At 35.9% G+C, this 22,350-nt stretch overlaps 1 protein-coding gene across 1 annotated transcript in view; it reads left to right on the top strand.

Moving 5' to 3' along the window:
- The first annotated feature begins 13,622 nt into the window (after window positions 1-13,622).
- LOC132143729 (neuroligin-4, X-linked-like) overlaps window positions 13,623-22,350 on the top strand; it is a 132,963-nt gene continuing 124,235 nt past the window's right edge. Inside the window, exons 1-2 of the mRNA XM_059554210.1 lie at window positions 13,623-13,947; window positions 19,597-20,353. Of these exons, the coding sequence (XP_059410193.1) occupies window positions 19,891-20,353 (463 nt within the window). The 5' untranslated portion in view covers window positions 13,623-13,947; window positions 19,597-19,890. The remainder of the gene's footprint in view (window positions 13,948-19,596; window positions 20,354-22,350) is intronic.

The raw sequence follows: 22,350 nt of genomic DNA on the forward strand, positions 1-22,350 counted from the left end.
GATGGAAGCTTCATGGACATTTTCATTTCCGCTGTTGCAGAATTAATTTACTGTACTGGTTTGGGTAGCTAACATGGCAGAAGACCGGTGCAGGTTAAAGACCATCTGGGTTCTGATTAGAGAGTATTACTGTATTTGTGGGAATCTGGGTCAACCAGTGTTGATGACAACAGAAGTCGACTCTGACTTGCTTTAGTATTTTGTATGGATTAAAGCATTTGTCCAGACTTGCAAGTATTTAGGTTAGGATTTGATTGTATGTTTGTATAAAAGGGTTAGTTCACCCAAAAAAATTTAATTGGCCCATACATTACTAGCCTGTAAGTAATCCTAGGTGTTTATGACTTTCTTCTTTCAGATGAATCCAGTCGGAGGTATATAAAAAAAATGTCTTTGATCTTTCAAGTCGTTTAATGGTACTCAGCAGGTGTTGAAGTGCATCAGTCCAAAATAAATTAAATAAAATAAGCCAAGAGGAGACTTGTTTTCCTTTGATAAATTAAGGCAACTTTGCTTTCTTTGCTCCTGATAACAAACGTTGGTTTTCATGAGACTTACCAGTGCATACGTAATGCTAAACTCATACGTCATCCTGCCGGAGCTGCTTCTTTGAAGAGCATTGGTGCATGCTACATTAAAGTGATTATTATGTTTGAATATGGATATTTGTCTTAAAAAAAGCCACATTGATTCACAACAGGAAGCCTTTGTTCACCCCCTGGAGCCACATGAGACACTATTTTTTATAGATGGGTGCTTTTTATTTCACTTCTTTTTGACTGATGCACTGCAACACCCGGTGAGTGCCATTAAACAGCTCGATAGATCAAAAACAATTTTTAATATAACCCAGAATGGATTCGTCTAAAAGAAAAAGTCATATACACCTTGGATAACTTGAAGGTGAGTAATTTATAGATTTTTGGGTGAACTGTCCCTTTAAGTTTTAATGACCCCAAACTTATATATCATTTTGAAGTAATTTAGGATACAACATAAATTAGAAAGATGGAAATAGAGTGAGAGAGTGAGATAGAGAAAAACAGAGTGATATACTGATTGAGATGTTTTACCTTGAATTATCTAAAACCATTTTTCCAGCTGGTGTGTCACAGCCTTGAGGACACCTATCGCCCTCGGAACAACTTTGTGCTCGACCTGCCACAATTTTTCTAGCTCTTTCTTCACTGCCTGGTACATCTTGCACTTGTCTGCCTTGTTGCTTTCATCACTTTCTGTGAAGCTCCCATTTACACTTGTCTTTAGTCTGTGCTCTGTGTACATTAGGTGATCCATCTCGTCACCCTGTTTGTTTCTAATTAGTGTATGCTGTTGTTGCATTAGGAGCTGGAGGTCTCCCTGCACAGTCTGCACTTTCAGTCTTTTTTGATACCATAGAGTACTGTTTATTGATCTGGTACTAATGATGTATCCATGATGTATTCACACATGCTTTGCATTTTATCCTTAATTGGCCTTGACAGTTAAGGATATCATCTTTTCAACTTGAATGTGGCTTCTAGATATTAAACTTCATATGTAATGCTACACGTATATCTTACTACAAAGCAGAATTTATTTTTGTTAATATCGACTGTGTTCAGTTACTCTCTTGTTCAACTTACTAGGGATGACTGACAGGGCGTATGACTTGTTCTTTAGCTCAGTAGAGGTCATAGGTTTGACTCCCAGGGAATATATAAAGTGTATAAAATGTATAAGCCAACCTTGAAGGTAATGGATAAAAGCATCTGTCAAGTAGTCTTGAGCTTATGTCCCCTAAAGTGGTCCTATTATGCTTTTTATACTTTCAGCTTCCTTTAGTGCATAATTCTGCTGTTTTTAGCATGGAGACCTGCAAAGTTACAAAGCACAAAGTCCACTCAAAAGGGAGTTATTCTTTATATCAGTAGGCACCATTTTTGAACTCCCTTATTGTAGTCTCAAGTTTTCTTTTGGGAATGTACACACCACAATCTCAAATGTAAATTGTTCCTGCCCAAGGTGGTAATGCTTGTTTGAGTTGAGTTAATAGTGTGTAATCTAACTGCCGTATTCAAAAGACACTGTTCCACAGTTGTAATATACTGATACACATGCAATTTCTTCCCAACTTTACATCCATTGACATAACCTTGTGTGTATATGACAGTTGACCCAAAAGAGAACTTAAGTTTAATACCCACATGACATCCTATCTTAAAGTTGAGCAACAGAAAATGAATGAATGAGAAGTAATGTAAAGTTCTTACCTGTAATAATAATAATAATAAACAACATTGTAAATTAAGAGGTAATAGGCTATTCTCTGTCCTGTTTTTAAGGAGGAGGCAGTGTTTTGCTACACTATTACATCATAGAGTCGTACATTCCAGAAGCTGGCATTTTGTCAGACTGGCTTTAGTATAACCTGTTATTAGACTAAGAATAAAGTTTTGATTTTGAAACGTACACAATATTTTATAGTACAATGACCTTTTAAATGTCAAAAGATTAAATGAATATTGGTTTCTCAGTTAGAGACCCCTTACCCCTTACAGTATTATCACGATATTGAAATTTAGTTTAAAAAAGTGATCATAATACAGTATAACAGGTTTAATAACTTTTATCTTAAAACAAAAATAACTGAATATTTGAATACAATAAAGCAATACAGAAAACAATATATAAATAATTAACTAATGTTAATTAATGAAGTCCTAATGTAAAGTGCGAACAAACAATAAAGAATCAAAACACTTTCAAACAATTAAAATTTAAATAAAAGTTTGAAAATGAATAGCCTATTAAGTCTAAATATTTGAGTATTTGGCACTTTTAGTATCTGGCACTGTGATGAACACCATAGCAAATCCACAAATCTGAATGGCCATTTAAATTATTTAAAAACGTTTTAGAAAGTAGTGTAGCTGTTTTATTTATGGGGTTTCCAGGGTAATGGCTGCATTTTCTGCAGTTTAGCGCCATCTGCTGTCAGAGAGTGAATGTGCTTTCATTCAGTGCCTCTCATGTGTTCCCCCATGTGCTTCTCATATGTGCTTGTTTACATCAGAGAACACTCATCTTCCAAGCAGCATACAGCGGTGTTGTGCATTTTGACCAGTTAATGGGAAAAGTATTCTTAAAATGCATCCCAAATTCCGAACAATTTATAATGTATAATTATTCATGGTATATACAAGTGCCCACGATAACAATATCGTGCATATTCACATTACCGTGATATATTGCATTAGTGAATACCGGCACATGTCTAATCGTCAGTTTTATTTGGATTTTTTCTCCTCATCATAAATGTGTGTGTGTGTGTTTTTTATGTACACTTTTTGCTACACAGAAAAAAAAAGTTTTCTTTCAATGTATTAACCATTAACTATGACTTTTGCTATTATATTTGCTAATTTGCTACACACACACGCACACACACACACACACACACACACACACACACACACACACACACACACACACACACATATATATATATATATATATATATATAGTAGTAAGTTAGTCTATAGGTTATGTATTGGGTAGGATTAGTGATGTAGAATATGCTCATGCAGAATGTGTGCTTTGTAAGTACTAATAAACTGTCAATATGTTAATAATAGGCATGCTAATAATTAACCAGTTAGTGAGAACCGATGCAGGTGGCAGATCATTTATTTGATTGCGGATTGTAATCTAGAAAGTGCCCTTGCATGTTATGTCTCCTGCTCTTTTTTCTAGCAAAAATTCACTCATCACTAAATGAAAACTTAAAGACGTTATTATTTCAGGAGCCTTATCACAAGTCCATGTTTTTTTATTTTTTTTTTTTTTATTTTTTTTTTTTATGTCAGTGCTACTTGTGCTATATTTTCACACTTAAAACAATTATTCCTCTTGAACCATTTTCCTCTTTTATGCTAAGAAATATGTCACCTGGCAGTTCTCTCCCAAGTTGTTACACTGCTACCAGCATTAAGTCTGAGTATGATCCAGTGGGCTATATAACAATTTTAATCATCAGGAAATAAAAAGTTTTGTCTTTAAAAGTTTTGGTTCAATATACATACCTGTTGATCAAAAATAGCCTAAAAACCTTAGCCTTTTTTTTTTTTTTTGATTTAGTATCTTTCAGGAGGGTGTACTAATTTTTGCAACACAAAATTATATCTCTTTGATAAGAAATTCTTATTTTGCTGAATAATTCTTCTTTGGTAATTGATCAAGCAGGCTTGTTGGAACATTATATCTCCATAGAACCCTAACATGTCTCCTAAGTAAAGAGTAATTGCTGAATTTATTAAGTTTTAGAGTGGGTGTACTCATTTATGCTGTGCACTGTATATGTAAAGTTTATGTATTTAAAAATGAATGTATGACTTCGTATTTGCATGGTTTTGGTTGCAGTTGTTAAAAGCTATTGAAAAAAAGATTCTGTATATTGCATTTATGAATGCTAGGGAAGGGATATAATGTGATGATTTACCTCGCTTTTATAAAAAAAAAAACATATTATATTATTATATTTTGAATTTGTTACAGTTAATTCTTCTATTCTGCTATTTTATCACTGTGAAAGAAAATGACATAATTCTTTATCACTTTGCACCTCTGATGACCTGAAGCTTTAAGACATCAGCTGTGTTAAACAGCTACACCATAATTTTGCCATTAAGCACTGGATGAAAACCTATTTTTATGTTCACATGCAAATGTGTATATACATGCATGTCATAATACCTGTGATGTGTGACTAGCATGTGCAGATAAATGCGTTTTTGCCTAGTAGAACGTTTGTCTGAATAATGTTGCATGTAAGATGGTGTGTTTATGATTTTCCAGTGAGTGCGTGTGTGTCTGAGTGTCTTTGCGAAGTATGTGGAGCCAGAATCACCACATCTGTAAGCAGGTCAGACTTCTGAAGCTCCCCTTGAGGAAACCAGAAAGAGTTCCATAGCACCACTTATAATCCAGCACCATTTTCCAAGAAAGTGGAACGTACTCTCCTGACCTTAAGAATGAAAAGCAAATACGAAATCTCAATTTATACAAGTGACACACAATGCATTTTTCTTAAATATCAATATATTATCAATATCAATGCTACTACATAAAAAAATAGCTAATAGATAATAATGATGAGTTCAATATTCTGTTCATCTCATTTGCCAATGAAATAATTTATTATTGTTGCATATTTGCCTGAAGGCAAAAAAATTATGCACCCAGGTGAAATGAGAATTGCTAATATTTATGCTTCACTGTGGAAGTGTTACAAAAGAATGTTTTATTTATTTTCATCTGATATGCCTGATTGAATTGTGTCAACAAATTCACAAGAGAGTCAGTGAAGTCTAAATAGTTAAACATGCAAACTATGATACTCAGTCAAATGAGCATGAAGTTACACTTTTTCAGAGTTCTTCTTAATGTATAGCTCATTCACTGACCATATTTCAGTATCGTCTTATTAAATGTGTTAAAAATGCATAGGAAAGATAGACAAGAAAAGTGTTACTCGGGGATGAAATTATTCATACACCATTAGAAGGAAAGATGCACTCATGAACACAAACAATATCATCAGTCTATGAATTATTAACGCCTTAGGTCAAACCACATTATCCTTATCCATCAACATGTTCCGTTTTGACATTGATCTTTTTACCCCCTTTGCCTTCTTTATCTGTTGCTGCTGAAGGACAGCAGCACTCCAGTGCTTATTTTAGCTCCTCTCTGAATATGGAGATCCTTCGGAATTGGACCACTCAATCTGTCCATCAGCCCTTGTGAGACTGGCAGATGTCACTGAGGATTCATATCAAAGATACTGCATGAACGTGCAATGTGGAGGGCTTCTGTCTGATGTGGGATGATATAGACCCTGTGGTCAATGTCTGGGTCAGGATGTTCTGTGAAGGAAAGGTTGTATCCTCTGTGTGTCATTTTGCACCTTACAATGCTCTTTTTTTAACTCCATGTGTCCATGTGAATGACTGATTCAGAATGAGGTTATTGCTAATTAAAACTGAAGGAGAAAACTACCAGCCGAACAATTTCTGTATTTATTTAATTTTATTTAATTTTATTATAAATGCATCTGAATTGTAATCAATAATTGTGTCGTTTTTGATGTTATAATAATTATAATACTGTTTCCAATAAAATAACTGGTGATAAATATACATATTTCCAATAACCCTCATGCAGAGAGCTGAACCATGGCGTGAATAGTGAAGAGGACAAATGTATATGACAATTTGAACCTTAATAAGGATGTGGCGTTTCATCAAATTACATTCTGCTCAGTCTCATTTTACATGGACTGAATTTTCTTGAAATTTAAACTTGAAAATCGTCTTATCAAGACTCGTCACTGACTTGTCAAATGGTTTTTACAATTTACATCTAGACAAATTGATAAAGAAAATGGTTGAGGAATTCATTCTCAGAAAAAAAAAAATAATAATAATAATCTTGTAGAAATGTAAGGTCAAAGGGGCTTAAAAAATTATTTATTAATTCATACATCAGTATTTAACTGTCATATTCATATTCATTGAGACTAAAAATCCATATTTATCATATAAAGTAGATGATATACAGTAAGTATAAAAGTAATTTCTCTTGGAATTTCTTAAACAGATTACCTGGCAAATGCTTCACTTCAACTCTTATTCAATCCCCTTTAAAAAAGAAACCACAAAATCAATAAATAATACTAAAATATATAAAACAGGGTTTCCCATATGCAAATGCAAATGCAATATATCATAAATATATGAAGTAAAAAAATATATATATGTGCACATACAAATTTTACTATGGGGATTTTATATATGTTACAAACTAAAATCTTAGTCTACCCAGATAATGTCAGTATAGTATGGGAAAATTATATATTGCCTTATAGATAACACAAATCTTTGGTAACATAAATAATTATAAGTAACATAATTCTAACATCTTTTTGCTATTGTTGAGAGACTAACAACCCCCCCCCCACCCCCAAGTCAGATTCCCGGTGAAATGCTCTCCGACAGCAAATGCAATGAGTTTGCTTCCTACTTTTCTGTGAAGATCAATAACATCAGGAAGGCGATTAGCACATCCCCAAGTTATGCAGGGGTCAGACAGATTTGACCACAATATCAAAAAGAAGATATTACGTCTGCTTTTGAAGTAATTAACATACTACTAGAAAAACTGGAAAACTGGGTCTGGCTTTCTGGGATGGTAATCAGATGGTTCAGGTCATACATAAAAGGGAGAGGTTATTATGTGAGTCTAGGAAAGCATAAGTCGAAGTGGACGTCCATGACATTGGGAGTCCCACAAGGCTCAATTCTTGCACTGCTCTTGTTTAGCCTGTATATGCTCCCACTATGTCAAATAATGAGAAAAAAAACGAATTGCCTATCACAGCTACACTGATGATACCCAGACTTATGAAGTTCGGATCATTTTACAGACTTGGACCTTTGAGTCTTGTTCAGCAAAATGAACAAATCTTTTTTAGTCATTTCGTAAAATTTAATTTTTTTTCGATTATTGGTGATTCCATAGGCTCTCTGGTTTAAAACACCAAATAGTTATGCTATGACAAGAACAAAGAGTCTCTCTCTTCTCTGTGCCCATGCTTGATAATAACGTGTATCGTCGATCTCACGGGCTGACGATATGACGATTTGAAAAATGACCATATCGCCCAACACTAGAAAGAACGACTCAAAACCCGAATACTCGATAAATAAACTAATCAATTCTCTTTCTGGCTCAGACTGCATTGGTTATACTTATGGGTCTGTCATGCGAAAATACCTGAAGATTCGATAGATGAACTAATTAATTCTCTTTCTGGCTCAAACTGCATTGACTGAAACAGGTGAACTACTAGACTAATTCCAGTACAGAACCTATAGACTTTTGTGCATTCGAGATAATTAATTCTTTCCGAGTCACATTAAAGGTTCTTTCAAATTGAACGAATCATTTACGAAAGACCCATTACTACTACCTACCCTTATCACCAAATGACTACAGCCCCATTGACTCCCTCTGCCAATGCATTGATGAAATTAACAGCTGGATGTGCCAGAACTTTCTTCAGTTAAACGGAAAAACGGAAGTCATTGCATTTGGAAACAAAGATGAAGTTCTCAAGGTGAATGCATACCTTGACTCTAGGCATCTAACAACGAAAAATCAAGTCAGGAAACTTGTTGTGATTCCGGAGACAGACCTTAGTTTCAGTAGTCATGTCAAAGCAGTATCTAAATCAACATGAAAAAATTAAAATAAATGAAAGAATAAAAACATCGATTTAGATGTTTTGTTTCCAGTCAAGACTTGGATAAATTTGTTCATGCCTTTATCACAAGCAGTGTGGACTATTGTAATGGTCTTCTCACCGGCCTTCCCAAAAAGACCAATAGACAGCTGCAGCTCATCCAGAACGCTGCTGCCAGGATTGAGGAACCAGAGAATCTGAGCATATCACACCAGTCATCGGGTCCTCACACTGGCTTCCAGTTACATTTAGGATTGATTTTAAAGTACTTTTACTTGTTTATAAATCAGTCAATGGCCTAGGAACTGAAATACATTGCAAATATGCTCACTAGATATAAACCTAACAGACCACTCAGATCACTAGGATCGAGTCAATTAGAAATACCTACGGTTCACACATAGCAAATGGGGAATCTGCTTTTAGGTATCATGTCGCCCGCAGTGGAACCAGCTTTCAGAAGAGATCAGATGTGCTAAAAATTTGTCACATTTAAATACAGACTCCAAACTTTTCATTCATTTTCTGTTTTAAAATAATTTTAAACCTTTTAAATCAATTATAAATCATTTTTTAAATTCCTTGTTTTATTGTTGTGATTATTTTATTTTATTTTATTTTATTTTATGTAAAGCACTTTGAGTTACCATTATGTATGAAATGTGGTATATAAATAAACTTGCCCTGCCTTCATTCAGTATCACTCTTTATATATCATATTTTGAAGATCCAGCCATTCATAAGAAAATTGCGATTTGGATTTATTCAAAACTAGACAAGGATATGGTGTATTTAAACTCTCACCCTGAACCTTTCACGGTTCGATGCACACTAACAGTGCACTTTTTCACTATGCCACAGCCAAACGTAATATTTAATATTACATCAATACAAACAGTGCTATATGTCAAGTACAGAACATAAATTATTAAAGAACAGTAGGCTCAGTCTTGCTCTTACTCTCATTGCTTTTGACAGGAAAACTTCAGGTGTAAAAGCTGATATGCTATTCCATACCGCCCATAGCACTTGGCCAGCTCTCAGCAGCCATTGATGCAGGTGTCATGTCTGATACATCACAGGTTTTCCACTAGAGACAATTGTTACATGACTGCGGGATGCGGCCAGATTAAATGTGTAACCATGTTTGGGGTCAGCGGGCACTAGACAGATCCATGCTATTAGACTGGGATGAGGAAGACAGTGCAGCAAAATGAGCTTCATTGTCTCGAGACATGAGAAAATCTGAAAAATGAGAGATTTAGAAAAGTTTCTGTTGCTGGGTTACTTATATATAATAGCAGTGGAAGAATGGGATGGAAGGTGGAAGAATGATCTGGAGACTCAGCACTGACTTGGGAACTAATGGAAAAAGTCTTGTCATTGCTAAAATAACCTTTAACATCAGATGTATCTCAAAAGAAGAATAACTCTCTCTCTCTCTCTCTCTCAAAAAAAAAAAAAAAACTATATATATATATATATATATATATATATATATATATATATATATATATATATATATATATATATATACAGGTGCTTAAAAAAAAAAAAAACAGAATGTCGAGGAAGAGTTAATTTCAGTAATTCAACTTAAATTTGGAAAAACTCATGTATTAAATAAATTAAATGCACACAGACTTTAGTGGTCTAAGTATTTGGTTCTTTTAATTGTGATGATTTGGCTCACAGTTATCAAAAAGCCTACCAATTCACAATCTCAACAAATTACAATATGATGACATGCCATTCAGCTAATCAACTCAAAACACCTGCAAATGTTTCCTGACCCTTCAAAATGGTCTCTGACAATCATTGACACCCTTGCCGCTGTCGCCTCTGGCTTGCTTAGTTGGGGACACTTCATCTACAGCGATATCGTTGACTTGATTGCAAATAAATGCACAGACACTATTTAACTGAACAGAGATGACATAACTGAATCCAATGATGAACTGCCTTTAACTATCATTTTTGCATTATTGACACTGTTTTCCTAATTAATGTTGTTCAGTTGCTTTGACGCAATGTATTTTGTTTAAAGCGCTATATAAATAAAGGTGACTTTGACTTTGACTTTGACTTCACAAGGAGTGTAAGTCACAAAAATGAATTGCCAATAAGCTGCCTGTTCACAGAGTGCTGTATCCAAGCATGTTAACAGAAAGTTAAGTGGAACGAAAAAGTGTGGAAGAAAAAGATGCACAACCAACTGAGAGAACCGCAGGTTTATGAGGATTGTCAAGCAAACTAGAGAACTTCACAAGGAATGCACTGAGGCTGCGGTCAAGGCATCAAGAGCCACCACACACAGATGTGTCAAGGAATTTGGCTACAGTTGTCGTATTCCTCTTGTTAAGCCCCTCCTGAACCACAGACAACATCAGAGGCATCTTACCTGGGCTAAGTAGAAAAAGAAATGGACTGTTGCCATTGGTCCAAAGTCCTTTTTTCAGATGATAGCAAGTTTTGCTACCATCTGCAGTTTGCAGTGCCACAAACTGATCACCTCCATGCCACGCTGAATTGAGGCAGTAATTAAAGCAAGCTGAGGCCCTACCAAGTATTGAGTACATGTACAGTAAATGAACATGCTTTCCAGAAGGCCAACAATTCACTAAATGTTTTATTTATTTACTTATTTATTTTTTATTGGTTTTATGAAGTATTCTAATTTGTTAAGAGAGTGAATTGGTGGGTTTTTGTTAAATGTGAGCCAAAATCATCACAATTTATAGTAGCAAAGACTTAAACTACTTTAGTCTCTGTGCATTGAATTTAATACATGAGTTTCACAATTTGAGTTGAATTACTGAAATAAATTAACTTTTCCTTGACATTCTATTTTATTGAGAAGCACCTGTATATAATACAGTAATATGTATTGCCCATAAAGTTTGTACTGATTATTGTAGTGACACAATCCCTTTGAAAAGTCTTTTTCAGTCTCAGCCAGAGGCTGGAAACATTTATTTCCTCAGGCTTTCGCTGGAGAGACAAAACTATAAAGTATCTGGTATATGATTATGTTTTTAAAAGTGCTGTTTTGTAACAGATATGAAGAATAGGGAGTAAACAGTGGCAGGGATCTACTCACATTACACTCGCGTGGGCCCTCGGCTGCCATATGAATCCATTTGCTGCCCTGAGGCAACAAGCTTCATCTGCGCCGGGAGTTTGAACGCCTGGAGAAATGAGCGCCCATGGTCTTTGATCTAAGTCTCTCGCGCGTGATTGTATCTTTGCAATTCGAAGCACTTAGGCACGCTTGGTAATTTCCTCTACAGCCACCGCACCACAGTGCATCAGCCCCTGTTGCATTTCCCTTTTAATCTAAACATCCAATTACAGCTGTGATCAGTAATAATAATATCATAGTTTAAAACAAACTAGTTAATAAATGACAGAAGCTTTTCCAATAGAGAGAGCTCTCCAGAAAATGACAGTGATCCTTGTCATCCTAAAAAATGTAATGCTTAACTCATATGAAGTCTGTTCTCAGTAAATCTAAAGTTCAGTGTCTGTATGTATGCCAGAAAAAAAAGTGATTAACAAGTGTACATCATATATATATATCACTTTTATTTATACGCCACGTTTATTTTTATAGAACTATATACAATAGAATATCACAGCATTAAACAGGAAATTATCATAATCAATGATGCAAACTTCAAAAATAAAAAAAATAAAAAATAAAATTGCTATGAGGCAGCTGTAGCAAGACAATTCTGTCGTTATTCAGCTTAATTCAGTTCAAGTTTAGTACTCATCCAGTAGTGTCAGTGGTGTTAATTCGATATTACTGTGTTGGGTAATACTAAGATACTTTTAAAAGTAATGCATTACAATATGGCATTACTCCATAAAAATGAACTAATTACATTACTTAGTTACTTATTATGGAAAGTATTGTGTTATGTTACTTTGTTTTTTTTACTGGGCAGGACTTGCTTGTTTGTTTTAATATAAAAGAAAAAAGTTATTTTACAAATGTAAAAAGCCTTTTCACAACAAAAGTGAAATGAATACACTTCAGGCTGTAGGAAATGTAAATTTATGTCTGTACAGCAGAGGGCACGGCTCAAACTAATTGCATGAAGAATATGATGCAGGAGAAGAAAGTTTAACACTATTCACCAAATTAAACACGAATGTTTGATTACTGCTTAAAATGGTTGAATTGGATCATCGAAGCCAGTAGCAAAGACATTAGTTATTAAAATGTTATTAATACATGAATTATAATTGTCTTATTTGACATATTTAATTATTGCAGGTTCGTCTAATATTCTGAATTCGTATTCAACTGTTTTTTCTTCATTTTGAGGAATACTGAATCTGTTTTTGTACAGGTGAGATGAGTAAATACATGTTCATATTTAGCCCTACAGTAACCATCATGTTCACACAGCACGCACAACAACTCTGCACTTACTCCTGATTTCTCTCAACATGGAAACACAAGAGCTGTCAGCCAAGACATGGGAAACAAAGTAACTGCCGTTACTTATTTGAAAAAGTAACTCAGATATTTCCTTCAAAAAAAAAAAAAAAAAGTAATGTGTTACTTTACTAGTTAATTAAAAGTAATTTAATTACATAACTGGCATTACTTGTAAATGCGTTACCCGTGACACTGTTACTGACCCCAAATTAGCAAACCAAAGGCTATAGTTGCAAGGAACCCAAACTTAGAAAGTTGTCCAAAAAAAAAAAAAAAAACTGGAGGAAACCATTTGTTTCAAGAGAGCTGTTAATTACTACCGAGACATTTCATTGTTCGTGGACAAGACCATATGATTGTATGATTGGTGTAAAGTGGAAAGACTTTGCAGCGGCTTAACCCAATCTAGTTGAGAAACAGTCATTTGAAATTGTCCGTGTGAATGATGGACATTAGAAATGGATGATGGAAATTACTGTGATCACACTTTTAGAGTTTTCACTCTATTTGTGTGCATTTTTAGAATATGTTGAAAGTCAGACCATCTACACATTTTCTCACTTAATGAACACTCAGCTCAAGGAAAACCTGGTGAGCAGCTTCAGGGAAACATGTATTTCATACTGAGTGATGAGAAGGGAACTTATACACTATTCCAGTGATTTTTTTTCCAGTGTTACATTACATTCACCATATAGCTGTAACCCAAAACAAACAACACAGCTATCATACACGTATTAAAGCTGGTTAAAGGGTGATAGAGTGAATGCGGCAATCTATTGGTTGTAAGCATTGTAAATTTCATTCAATGCAGTCCAATGGCAACGAGAGAGAGAGAGAGAGAGAGAGAGAGAGAGAGAGAGAGAGAGAGAGAGAGAGTCAGTCCCTCTCCCTTTAATCTCTTTTTTTTCCCAGTCAGTGCTGTCTCTTTCTATGGAGACAATCAGATTCTCTATACAATTTACTGTTCCTCCGCAGTGATTTCAATGAATTACCTTAATCTATGTGGGTCATTTACATCAGATATGTTGCCGCGTCTCTGCTGAATAGTCCCCGGTGTGCCACCTCTCTTTTGGACGGCAGCATCACGTTGGATTTTAGCAGGGGCAGAACGGAGTTTGTTTTTTTCCCTTGTGTTGGCACATACATTTTGACCGTACCTCAGGAAGTCGCGGCGGCAGGACAGAAACCGTACAATGCAGATACCGCAAAGGTAAGCCACGAGAACAGCCCTGCATGGAAGTGAACGTATCTTTTATATTGTGCTGATACAGAGTTGAACAGTTTGCCAGACGCCGCGTACACGCTTATTTCCAGCTGGTTCCCAGGATTTATTCCCTCTCTCTCTCTCTCTCTCTTTCGCGCACTCTGAAAGCTTCATCCATCCGGACGAACGATGCAATGATTTTGCTTTGCGTGTTTAATTCACACCGGCTAGTAGCGCTGATTTGCATGAAAAAAAAAAAAAAAAAAAGCTCTGACCCTGTTTCAGTAGTTTTTGGCCAATACGATTTGAGTAGACATTTTTTCCTTATCGAAAATTATTATTATGCTCAATAAAACACGTGTTCTACTCTCCATCATTAGTGTCAGAATCTACATTAAAGATGAAGTGCAAATACAGTGCATGAAAGAGTCTTTCATATGAGTCATTGTAAGTACGCACTTGATGATGAGGAAATTGTTTTTTAGCAGGGGGTTCATGTAGCAGAAGTGTTTCGGTATATCACTACGTGAACCTGTGGCTAACCAAACCTCTGTACAATGGGGTACTATGTTGATTGATGTATGATTGTTTTCCTCCTTGTACATTTAGAGCGGTTCAAATCCACATGCGTGCTAACCATTTACCCGGCTTAAGTAGCCGATGTGGTGGCGATAAATCTTTCCAAATGTCGTTTCTCGAGAGCCATAATGCTGGGCCAGGGGGTTGAAAGAAATATGCAAGGTTATTATTCAAAACGTTTTTTGTTTGAGATAAAATGCAATATCAGTCAGTGATTGGACACTGAAAAGGTACGCTGAGATTGAAGAAGATGTGGTGTTGTGTTAACTTTCGCCTGGCTTTGCTATGCTTACAGACGAACCAGATTCTCCTCAAAAGATGCGATGAGTCCAGACTTTCATCACAGGGACCACTGTTTCAACCCAAGCTGTCCCGCTTATACAGCGGTGAACCACAAGGTGGTACTGTGGACATCTCCTGCATACGTGCGTGTTTGGGGATGGAGTAGGCTATAGCCTAGTGAGGAGGGGAAACTGGGCCGCCTCTCGAACATTCGCACTGACATTAGGCTAGTATCGGTTTAGGTTCTGATGTACATTAAAAAGTGCCAACAAGTTCAGTCTCTCTGTAATGTAAAACTCAAAAGACAGTAATCAGCTGCACTTTAAAAGCAGTAACTAAATTAGAAAAACTGACTGATAGAGGATTTTTTTTTTTTTTAGGTAGGCTGTGTGTAGCTAATTAGGCCTAGGCTTCATACATACATACTTCATCCACAATGTTGGAATTGTTCTTTGACATATAACTTTCCAACAATAAAATGAAAGTAATTTAACTGGGTGCTGTAACTTAAGTTGGCCTAGGCCTACTGGGGCAACTTTCTTGGTATCTTTAGTAGGACACATTTTAAAAAGAGTGCTGTTTCTGGCTTTTTGTTTCATTTTATTTTAATTTATTTTTTACCTCTTGTAGTACTTTTGGATATTAGACATAATCTTGTACTTCATTTTGGTATTGTTCACCTACTCTTTCATGAATATTTATAATATTGAAATAATTTGATGTACTGCTTGTTGCACATTATACAATACAAAACATGCATATTCTGACATGTGTTAAAACTTGGAAACAAATTTGTCAGTTTTGTAAAACTTTAATACAAGTGGCATAATAGGGTGTAGAAAGGGCTAAACATAGTCTGATTATGTGGCTGAAAATATTTTGTTGGATAGACAATAGGAAATACCTTGGGATAGGAATTGCCTACCTGAAAATGCAAACATACTTGTAATCATCACAGTTGTTTTGAAGTTGTAGTTAACAATAGACAGGGTGCTTTCACAAATTCTGGTCTTGATCGCTGAGGTTTAGAGGTTCAGTTCAGTATTCATTTCTCATCCATTCTCTCTTGATTGGCTGTTAGTATCACTCTTTCTCTTTGCTTTCTGGGGTTCCTTTCCACACTCAGTCAACTGACAGAAAGATAGAAGGAGAGAATACAGCTTGAGGAAACTAATTCCAGCTGACTTGCCAGCCCAGACGCCATGTTGAATAAGTCATAGCAGGTGCATTTGCGGTGGAATCACACCGCGTTCATCCAAAGTTCACCCAAAGGTCACAGCGGTTTCTGTGTTTTATTCCATGGTCTTTTGTCTGTTGCTTGGACCGAATCAATACTGTCTCCTTTGCATCACGAGTCACTCTTTGAACAGTGCAATTGTTAGAGCCTCCTTCAAGCAGATCATTTATTATAATTAAAATTCAGAGAGAGGTCCGGCACCTTCATTGAGATTCGCGTGAGTTATCTTCAGTGATCACACAGGCAGTGAATGCTATTTTCTCTCCTTTTATTCTCTTTGGTCTCATTTCTCTCCTTTTTATTTGTCATACTCACTTATGTATCAAGTGTGCATTCAAGTGAAGTGTGCAGAACATGTAGAATAGAAATTCCACCCAATCACCTTTATCTAAATATAACTGACAAAAACACATTTTCTCTTCCTAAATGATTTTACACATTTAATACTATAAAACAGCATGTTTTATCTATCTATTGTTATGTCTGTGCATCTGTCCATCCATCCATCCATCTATATATTTATTAATTTATTTAATAAGAAGTAATCATGTACTTACTTTCCCCAAACAATCAATTGATGGGAAAGTGATTGGGATCCAATGTTGTTTTGTCAAGAAAAAAAAATGTTCATACAGATTTTGGACAATATGAGGGTGAATGAATTACAACATTTTTCATTTTAGGTGAAGTATCTCTTTGGGCTGGTAGCCAGTATGGACAACTTTGTTCTTTGTTCTTCTCTGTTGTAATATGGCATTTTGGCAGAAGGTGTGTCCATTTACTGGGCCTCTTAAATGTAAGCATTTCTTGAGGATGTAGCTATATTGGCGTAAAGTTATTGAATAAATCCCCCCTGGCTGGTCTAGCTGGACATCAGATGAGAGTGCATGCAAACTGGTGGATGCTACATAGCTTTTTGTCTGTGTTGGAAATTAAATTGCTGGCCAGACATGCAGGCCCATTTGCTTCAGAGGACAAAATATGTACGTGAAAGATTTTCTGAAATGCCAATCACAATGTCGTGATATACAATGATGATCAGCAAAGAGAGAACTAATGAAAGCTTAGGACTTAAAAATCAGTAGGCCTTCCCTCTTAGATCAACAAAGGCCTGTTGATGGATAATGCTGTGTTACGTGTTATTTTTTTACTGACTCTATTAAAATGTTTTATTTAAAGAGAACGAGTTTTCACACTTTTTTGTATCCCTTTATAATGAAGCCATTGCTGTGTGCACACAGCACATGTCTTGATATCTGGGCTAAATGATGGCTTTAATTTGAAAAAAGAGTGAACTTAAAACCCCAGGGTGTTACAGGATGGGTCTGTCTGAGACCACCAATAAAGATCTTTTAAAGCATGTCATGTGCACTGGGACTCAAGCCTTATTAAAGTCCTACTCCTTCATTAGATGCTGCCTTATAGGAATATCACCTTTCAAATGCTCTAAACTGCCACTAAATATTTATCAGAATAATATTTTACAGGCATGTACTGTATCTGGGGATGTTATATGCACTGTATAAAGGAGATAATGCTTCTGTGTTGTTTGTTTTCTTGTGCTTCTTAGTTTTCTCCTGTGACTGGCAGTGCTTAAAACATCCTGCCGTTGTACTGTTATGAAGTGGGAAAGTGAAGATAACCCTAATCCTTTTGTAATTTAGCATTGTTCAACACCAATTTCAGTTAATGTGACTTGTCTCAATGAGTCTATTATAGCATCACTGCTTTGTTCGCACAATTAACTTTCCTTGGGTTATACTATCTTCCATGTGATCTCTGCTGAAATTGCTTTGTGAAATTAAAAAGTTATATCAATCAATCTTAGATTCTTGAAGAATTATTTAGACAGGCTTTGAAAATGACAGCACAGATAACGCTGGGTGTGACATCTGTTAAACACACCGTATTTTGAAGATGTTGGCAGAATGATGGCCTTTTATTACTGTTTAAATAAGAGGTACTGATTCAAGAACAGTCTCATAGGAAATTTCACTTAGCTTTCACTGACAGAGCTATTAATGGGGGGATCAGAGCGAACCAAACAGTTCATCGCTTGCAGATTTACTCAAGGACTCAAGTCATTAAAGTTTCCCTCCAGAGGCTCCAGCGAGCCTAGTTCAGTAATTTGAGGTAAATGTGCATGAGCAGTCCATGTGATGATCTTGAACTGTATATGAAGTTAAACAAGTCAGAGCTATGGTTTGTGTTGAATGATGGTGGTGAAGTTCAAGAATATCAAAAACACCAACTGATGAGGATCTTCTCGATTCTTGTTTCACACCCACTCTTTTCCTCCTCTTACTTGTATGTTGATGAAGTGCATGGAGCATTCATTATTCAAATTCACACGCCGGGTAGCATTTCTTGTGCATAATCTGCTCTCAGCTTTGTGCGCTTCTTTTGTTTGTTCATTCAGGTGGAAAGATTATCATTTGTTCAGACAGTAAATGTGATGCAGACATACCATTTTACAATTCACATATATTTAAATCAGAGGCAAACTTGTATTCATGTCTACTCCAATATGTGTCTCTAAGGAAGTTTCTGTTGAATGCATTTGATTTGTTCCAGAGGATCGTCCTGGAAAGATTCCTGGAAACACCGTGAACTTTAGCATTTCCAAATCTAGAGGAGTCTCAAACCAAAGTCTTTCTTGAATTTCATTCTTTCATAATTACACAAAACGTTTCCTATTGCTAAATTCCCAAATGTGTACTTAAACAACGGGCAAGAGTCAAAGGATAATGGATAAATGTTTGGATTTGTGTAGATGACAGACCATGATTAATTTCACGCTTTGATCATGCTCACTGACTTCACATCTCATGCTTTTATTGATGATGCCTATGAAGAGTAGTAGCTCATGTAGCTCAAACTGTTAGCAATGCTAAACTCATGGAAGGTCATGGGCTTGAATCCCAGGGAATGCATGAACTGAATATATGTATACCTTGAACGCAATGCAAGTTAAAAATGTCTGCCAAATACATGAATATTGGAACTTCATTTTTAGGTCCAAGTCATCAGAACACTTCAGAGTCATAGATTGGGCATTTCTAAACTAAGTGATTAGAAAGACAAGAGAGAATGTATATATATATTGAACTCAGTTGTTGTTCTAAAATACAACTGCTTCAATCAAAGTGCTTGCTTCAGTCATAGATAGTTTCCAAGCAAATAGATCGATATGTTCTAAACAGCCTTATTTAGTGAAAATAACCTCATAAATGGATATACTATACACTATTTTGTGTATACGCTACAATGCTCCACACGCAGTTATTTGAGCCTATCAATTACCAGACCACTTACTGTATAAATTGTGACCCAGTCAATACAAACATAGAGTCATATTTCAAAATAGCTATTGTTTGAATCTAGAGTATAATGATGTCTAAGTGTTAGCATTTGTTTGCTATTTAACCAGTGCAAGGTTACCTTGGTGCCTCCAACACTTAACACAAAGCATGCAATATAATGAAGGAAATGGAATTCCACTGTTGTTGTTTATGACAATGAATGAGAATTTATGGGCTGTCCTTTCTTTCCCACAGGCAAACCAATAAAGGAGGTATTGAAAGGAGGGACTAGTTTAACCAGAGGACAGCTCAGGGGGAAGGAACTGCATTCTCTTTCTCATCAAAAGGATAGCAGTTAAAGAACAACAAATATACAACTGAGATCCAGAATCACCCTCATGGCATGGGGGAATGACATGATTGCTGATCTGATTGGTTTACGCGCTGTCAATCATCTGTCCATTGCAGCCTGAGGGCGGGATTTGACCTTGGCTGTGGAAGGAGTGGAGGACTGTGAATTCAACCAACTCTGCTAACCGCAGCTGGACCATGTCACGGCTCATAGGAACCCCATGGATACCACTCACCATGGTTCATCCGCTGGCTACTCCACACCTTTTTTCCTGGATTCTGCTCGCAGCTGCTTGGCTAGCCATTACACAGGCCCAGCATCACCCTATTGTCACGACAAACTACGGCAAGCTAAGAGGCTTGAAAACGGCTCTGCCTAATGAGATTCTAGGGCCGGTGGAACAGTATCTTGGGATTCCCTATGCCCTCCCACCCACGGGGGAGAGAAGGTTTCAGCCCCCCGAGCCCCCCATGTCGTGGCCAGGGATTCGAAATGCCACACAGTTTGCTCCCGTTTGTCCTCAGTTTCTGGAAGATCGGTTTTTACTCAATGATATGTTACCTGTATGGTTCACCGCCAACTTGGATACCGTTGTAACCTACGTACAAGATCAAAGTGAAGACTGCCTGTACTTAAACATTTATGTTCCCACGGAGGATGGTATGTAATGTTCTTTCTAATTATAATTTGATGTATATCGTTTTCTTGAAATGTTTCATTGTTAGTTTGCTGATTTGGTTAATCTCAGATGTATTTAGCAGCTTTTTTTTTTTTTTTTTTTGCTTAGTTGGCATTATCACAACTTAATCTGTGAAGATTTCCCCAAATTCAGCTAATTGTTGCAGACATTCCAAAGATTAATTTTTATTTATTTATTTTTTTGTCACACTTTATTTTAAGGTCAAGCTCTCACTATTAACTAACGGCTTTAGCTTGGTAGTCTACTTCTTTTCATAGTTTTGACCCTGTATGTCCTGGCTACCGTAAATCTTACAGCATAAATATATATTTTTTTTTATTTGAAAGTTGCTGTAATGTAATTGAAAATAAGATTACACTATTTTAAGGTGTCCTTATCACAGTGTAATTATACATTTAAATACTAAGTAATATTAATTAACTACATGTACTTACTAAATGGATAGTAAGTATTAAGTTAGTATTAGGGTTTGGCTTAGGGTTACTTGTATGTAATGATGCATAATTAATTGTTATTATAATAAGTACATGTAACCAGTTTAACAAGGACACCTTAAAATTAAATGTTACCGTAAATAATAACAATTCACAGATATGACTCAGCTGTTGCAGATTTGTGTGTCCTCTAGTCTTGAATTGAATAATAGTGTTTATTTTTAATTTAAACAAAGTTAATTTAAAATTAATTTAATATGGACACTGGACTGAAAGATTAAGGAAAAGTGACTAACTTACAAATTAAAATCTCTCAAAGAGTGGAGCAGACATGTCTGCATCTTCAAATTATTGTTGTCTTATTATTTTAACATCATCTTAATGAAACATTTTGCCAAGTACTCAATTATTAAGCCATATGGGGAGAATTTGTATCTTGAAGATATGAATCTTCCTGCTCAGTACATAGTGCTTCGTTATAATAGTATTTATTGTGATCTGAAACCTAAAATCGATAATAGTATTTTTATTTTATTTTTTTTGTAATATGAAATAATTTGGATTTCTTTCTTTTTTTATTTTTTTTTGGAGTAACTCCATTGTTGCTGAGCTGAAATCAACGTTACTGTATTCTTCAGATTCCATGACTGTTGCTGCACCAGTGTGGAGTAAATTCCTAACAGAATGTGTCAGCATATTGTGACAGCCCACACTTTTGCTTAAAAAAGTCCCTTCTGTGATGCTTGAATTCAATATTTTTTTTGTGCCGTACTGAAGTCATCTCCTGTTAGCTTTCATGCACTAACCGCCCATCATGCTTCGGCTCTCCAAATTGCCCTTTTCAAAATCCTGTGTAATATGGGACCATCCTGGCATTTTTGACTCAAAGAGGGACTTTCTCTACAGTTGTGGCAGTGTTCTCTACAGTTGTGGCAGTGTTAAAGCAGAATGATAGATATAAAAAAGCCCTTTAGTGCAAAGACCATATCAAAAGAAAAAGCATGGCGTTCAAGGCTAGAATGGAAAACTGGGATCCCCTCTTCCTGATCTGTTGAAAACAGGTTAGAGACACATAAATTCTCTTTGTGTTTTACTTGCCCGCTTCCTTTGTTAGCTAGACGCACAAAAGAGACTGCAGTCTGTTAGTGACGTTAGTGAGTCAGCTTTATCTTTCAGTGCAGTTACGAGTGAAGGCTGTGGAGGTGGCATCCTGTTTTGTTGTGAATTAATCACAATGAATGCTTCAGCCTGAAGGAAAAGTCTGGGTGAGGAGACAATGCAGGCTCCCTTCCACTCTTTAATTGGCAATGCTAAGCAATTTAATTTCAGTTGGACTATTCAAAAAAAAAAAAAAAAAACATTCAGAGAAACAGAAAGGTGTTGAAATGAATCAGTGCTTGTTACACTCATTGTCTATCTCAATGGGTGTACTTCTTTAACATCTGAAATCCAATCTTGTTTTAAAGATAATTGAGATCTACTCATAGATTGCAAATGGGGAATTGACACCTATGATCGTGTAC

Source organism: Carassius carassius, chromosome 7 (genome assembly GCF_963082965.1).
Source record: "Carassius carassius chromosome 7, fCarCar2.1, whole genome shotgun sequence".
In the NCBI taxonomy this organism is placed as follows: domain Eukaryota; kingdom Metazoa; phylum Chordata; class Actinopteri; order Cypriniformes; family Cyprinidae; genus Carassius; species Carassius carassius.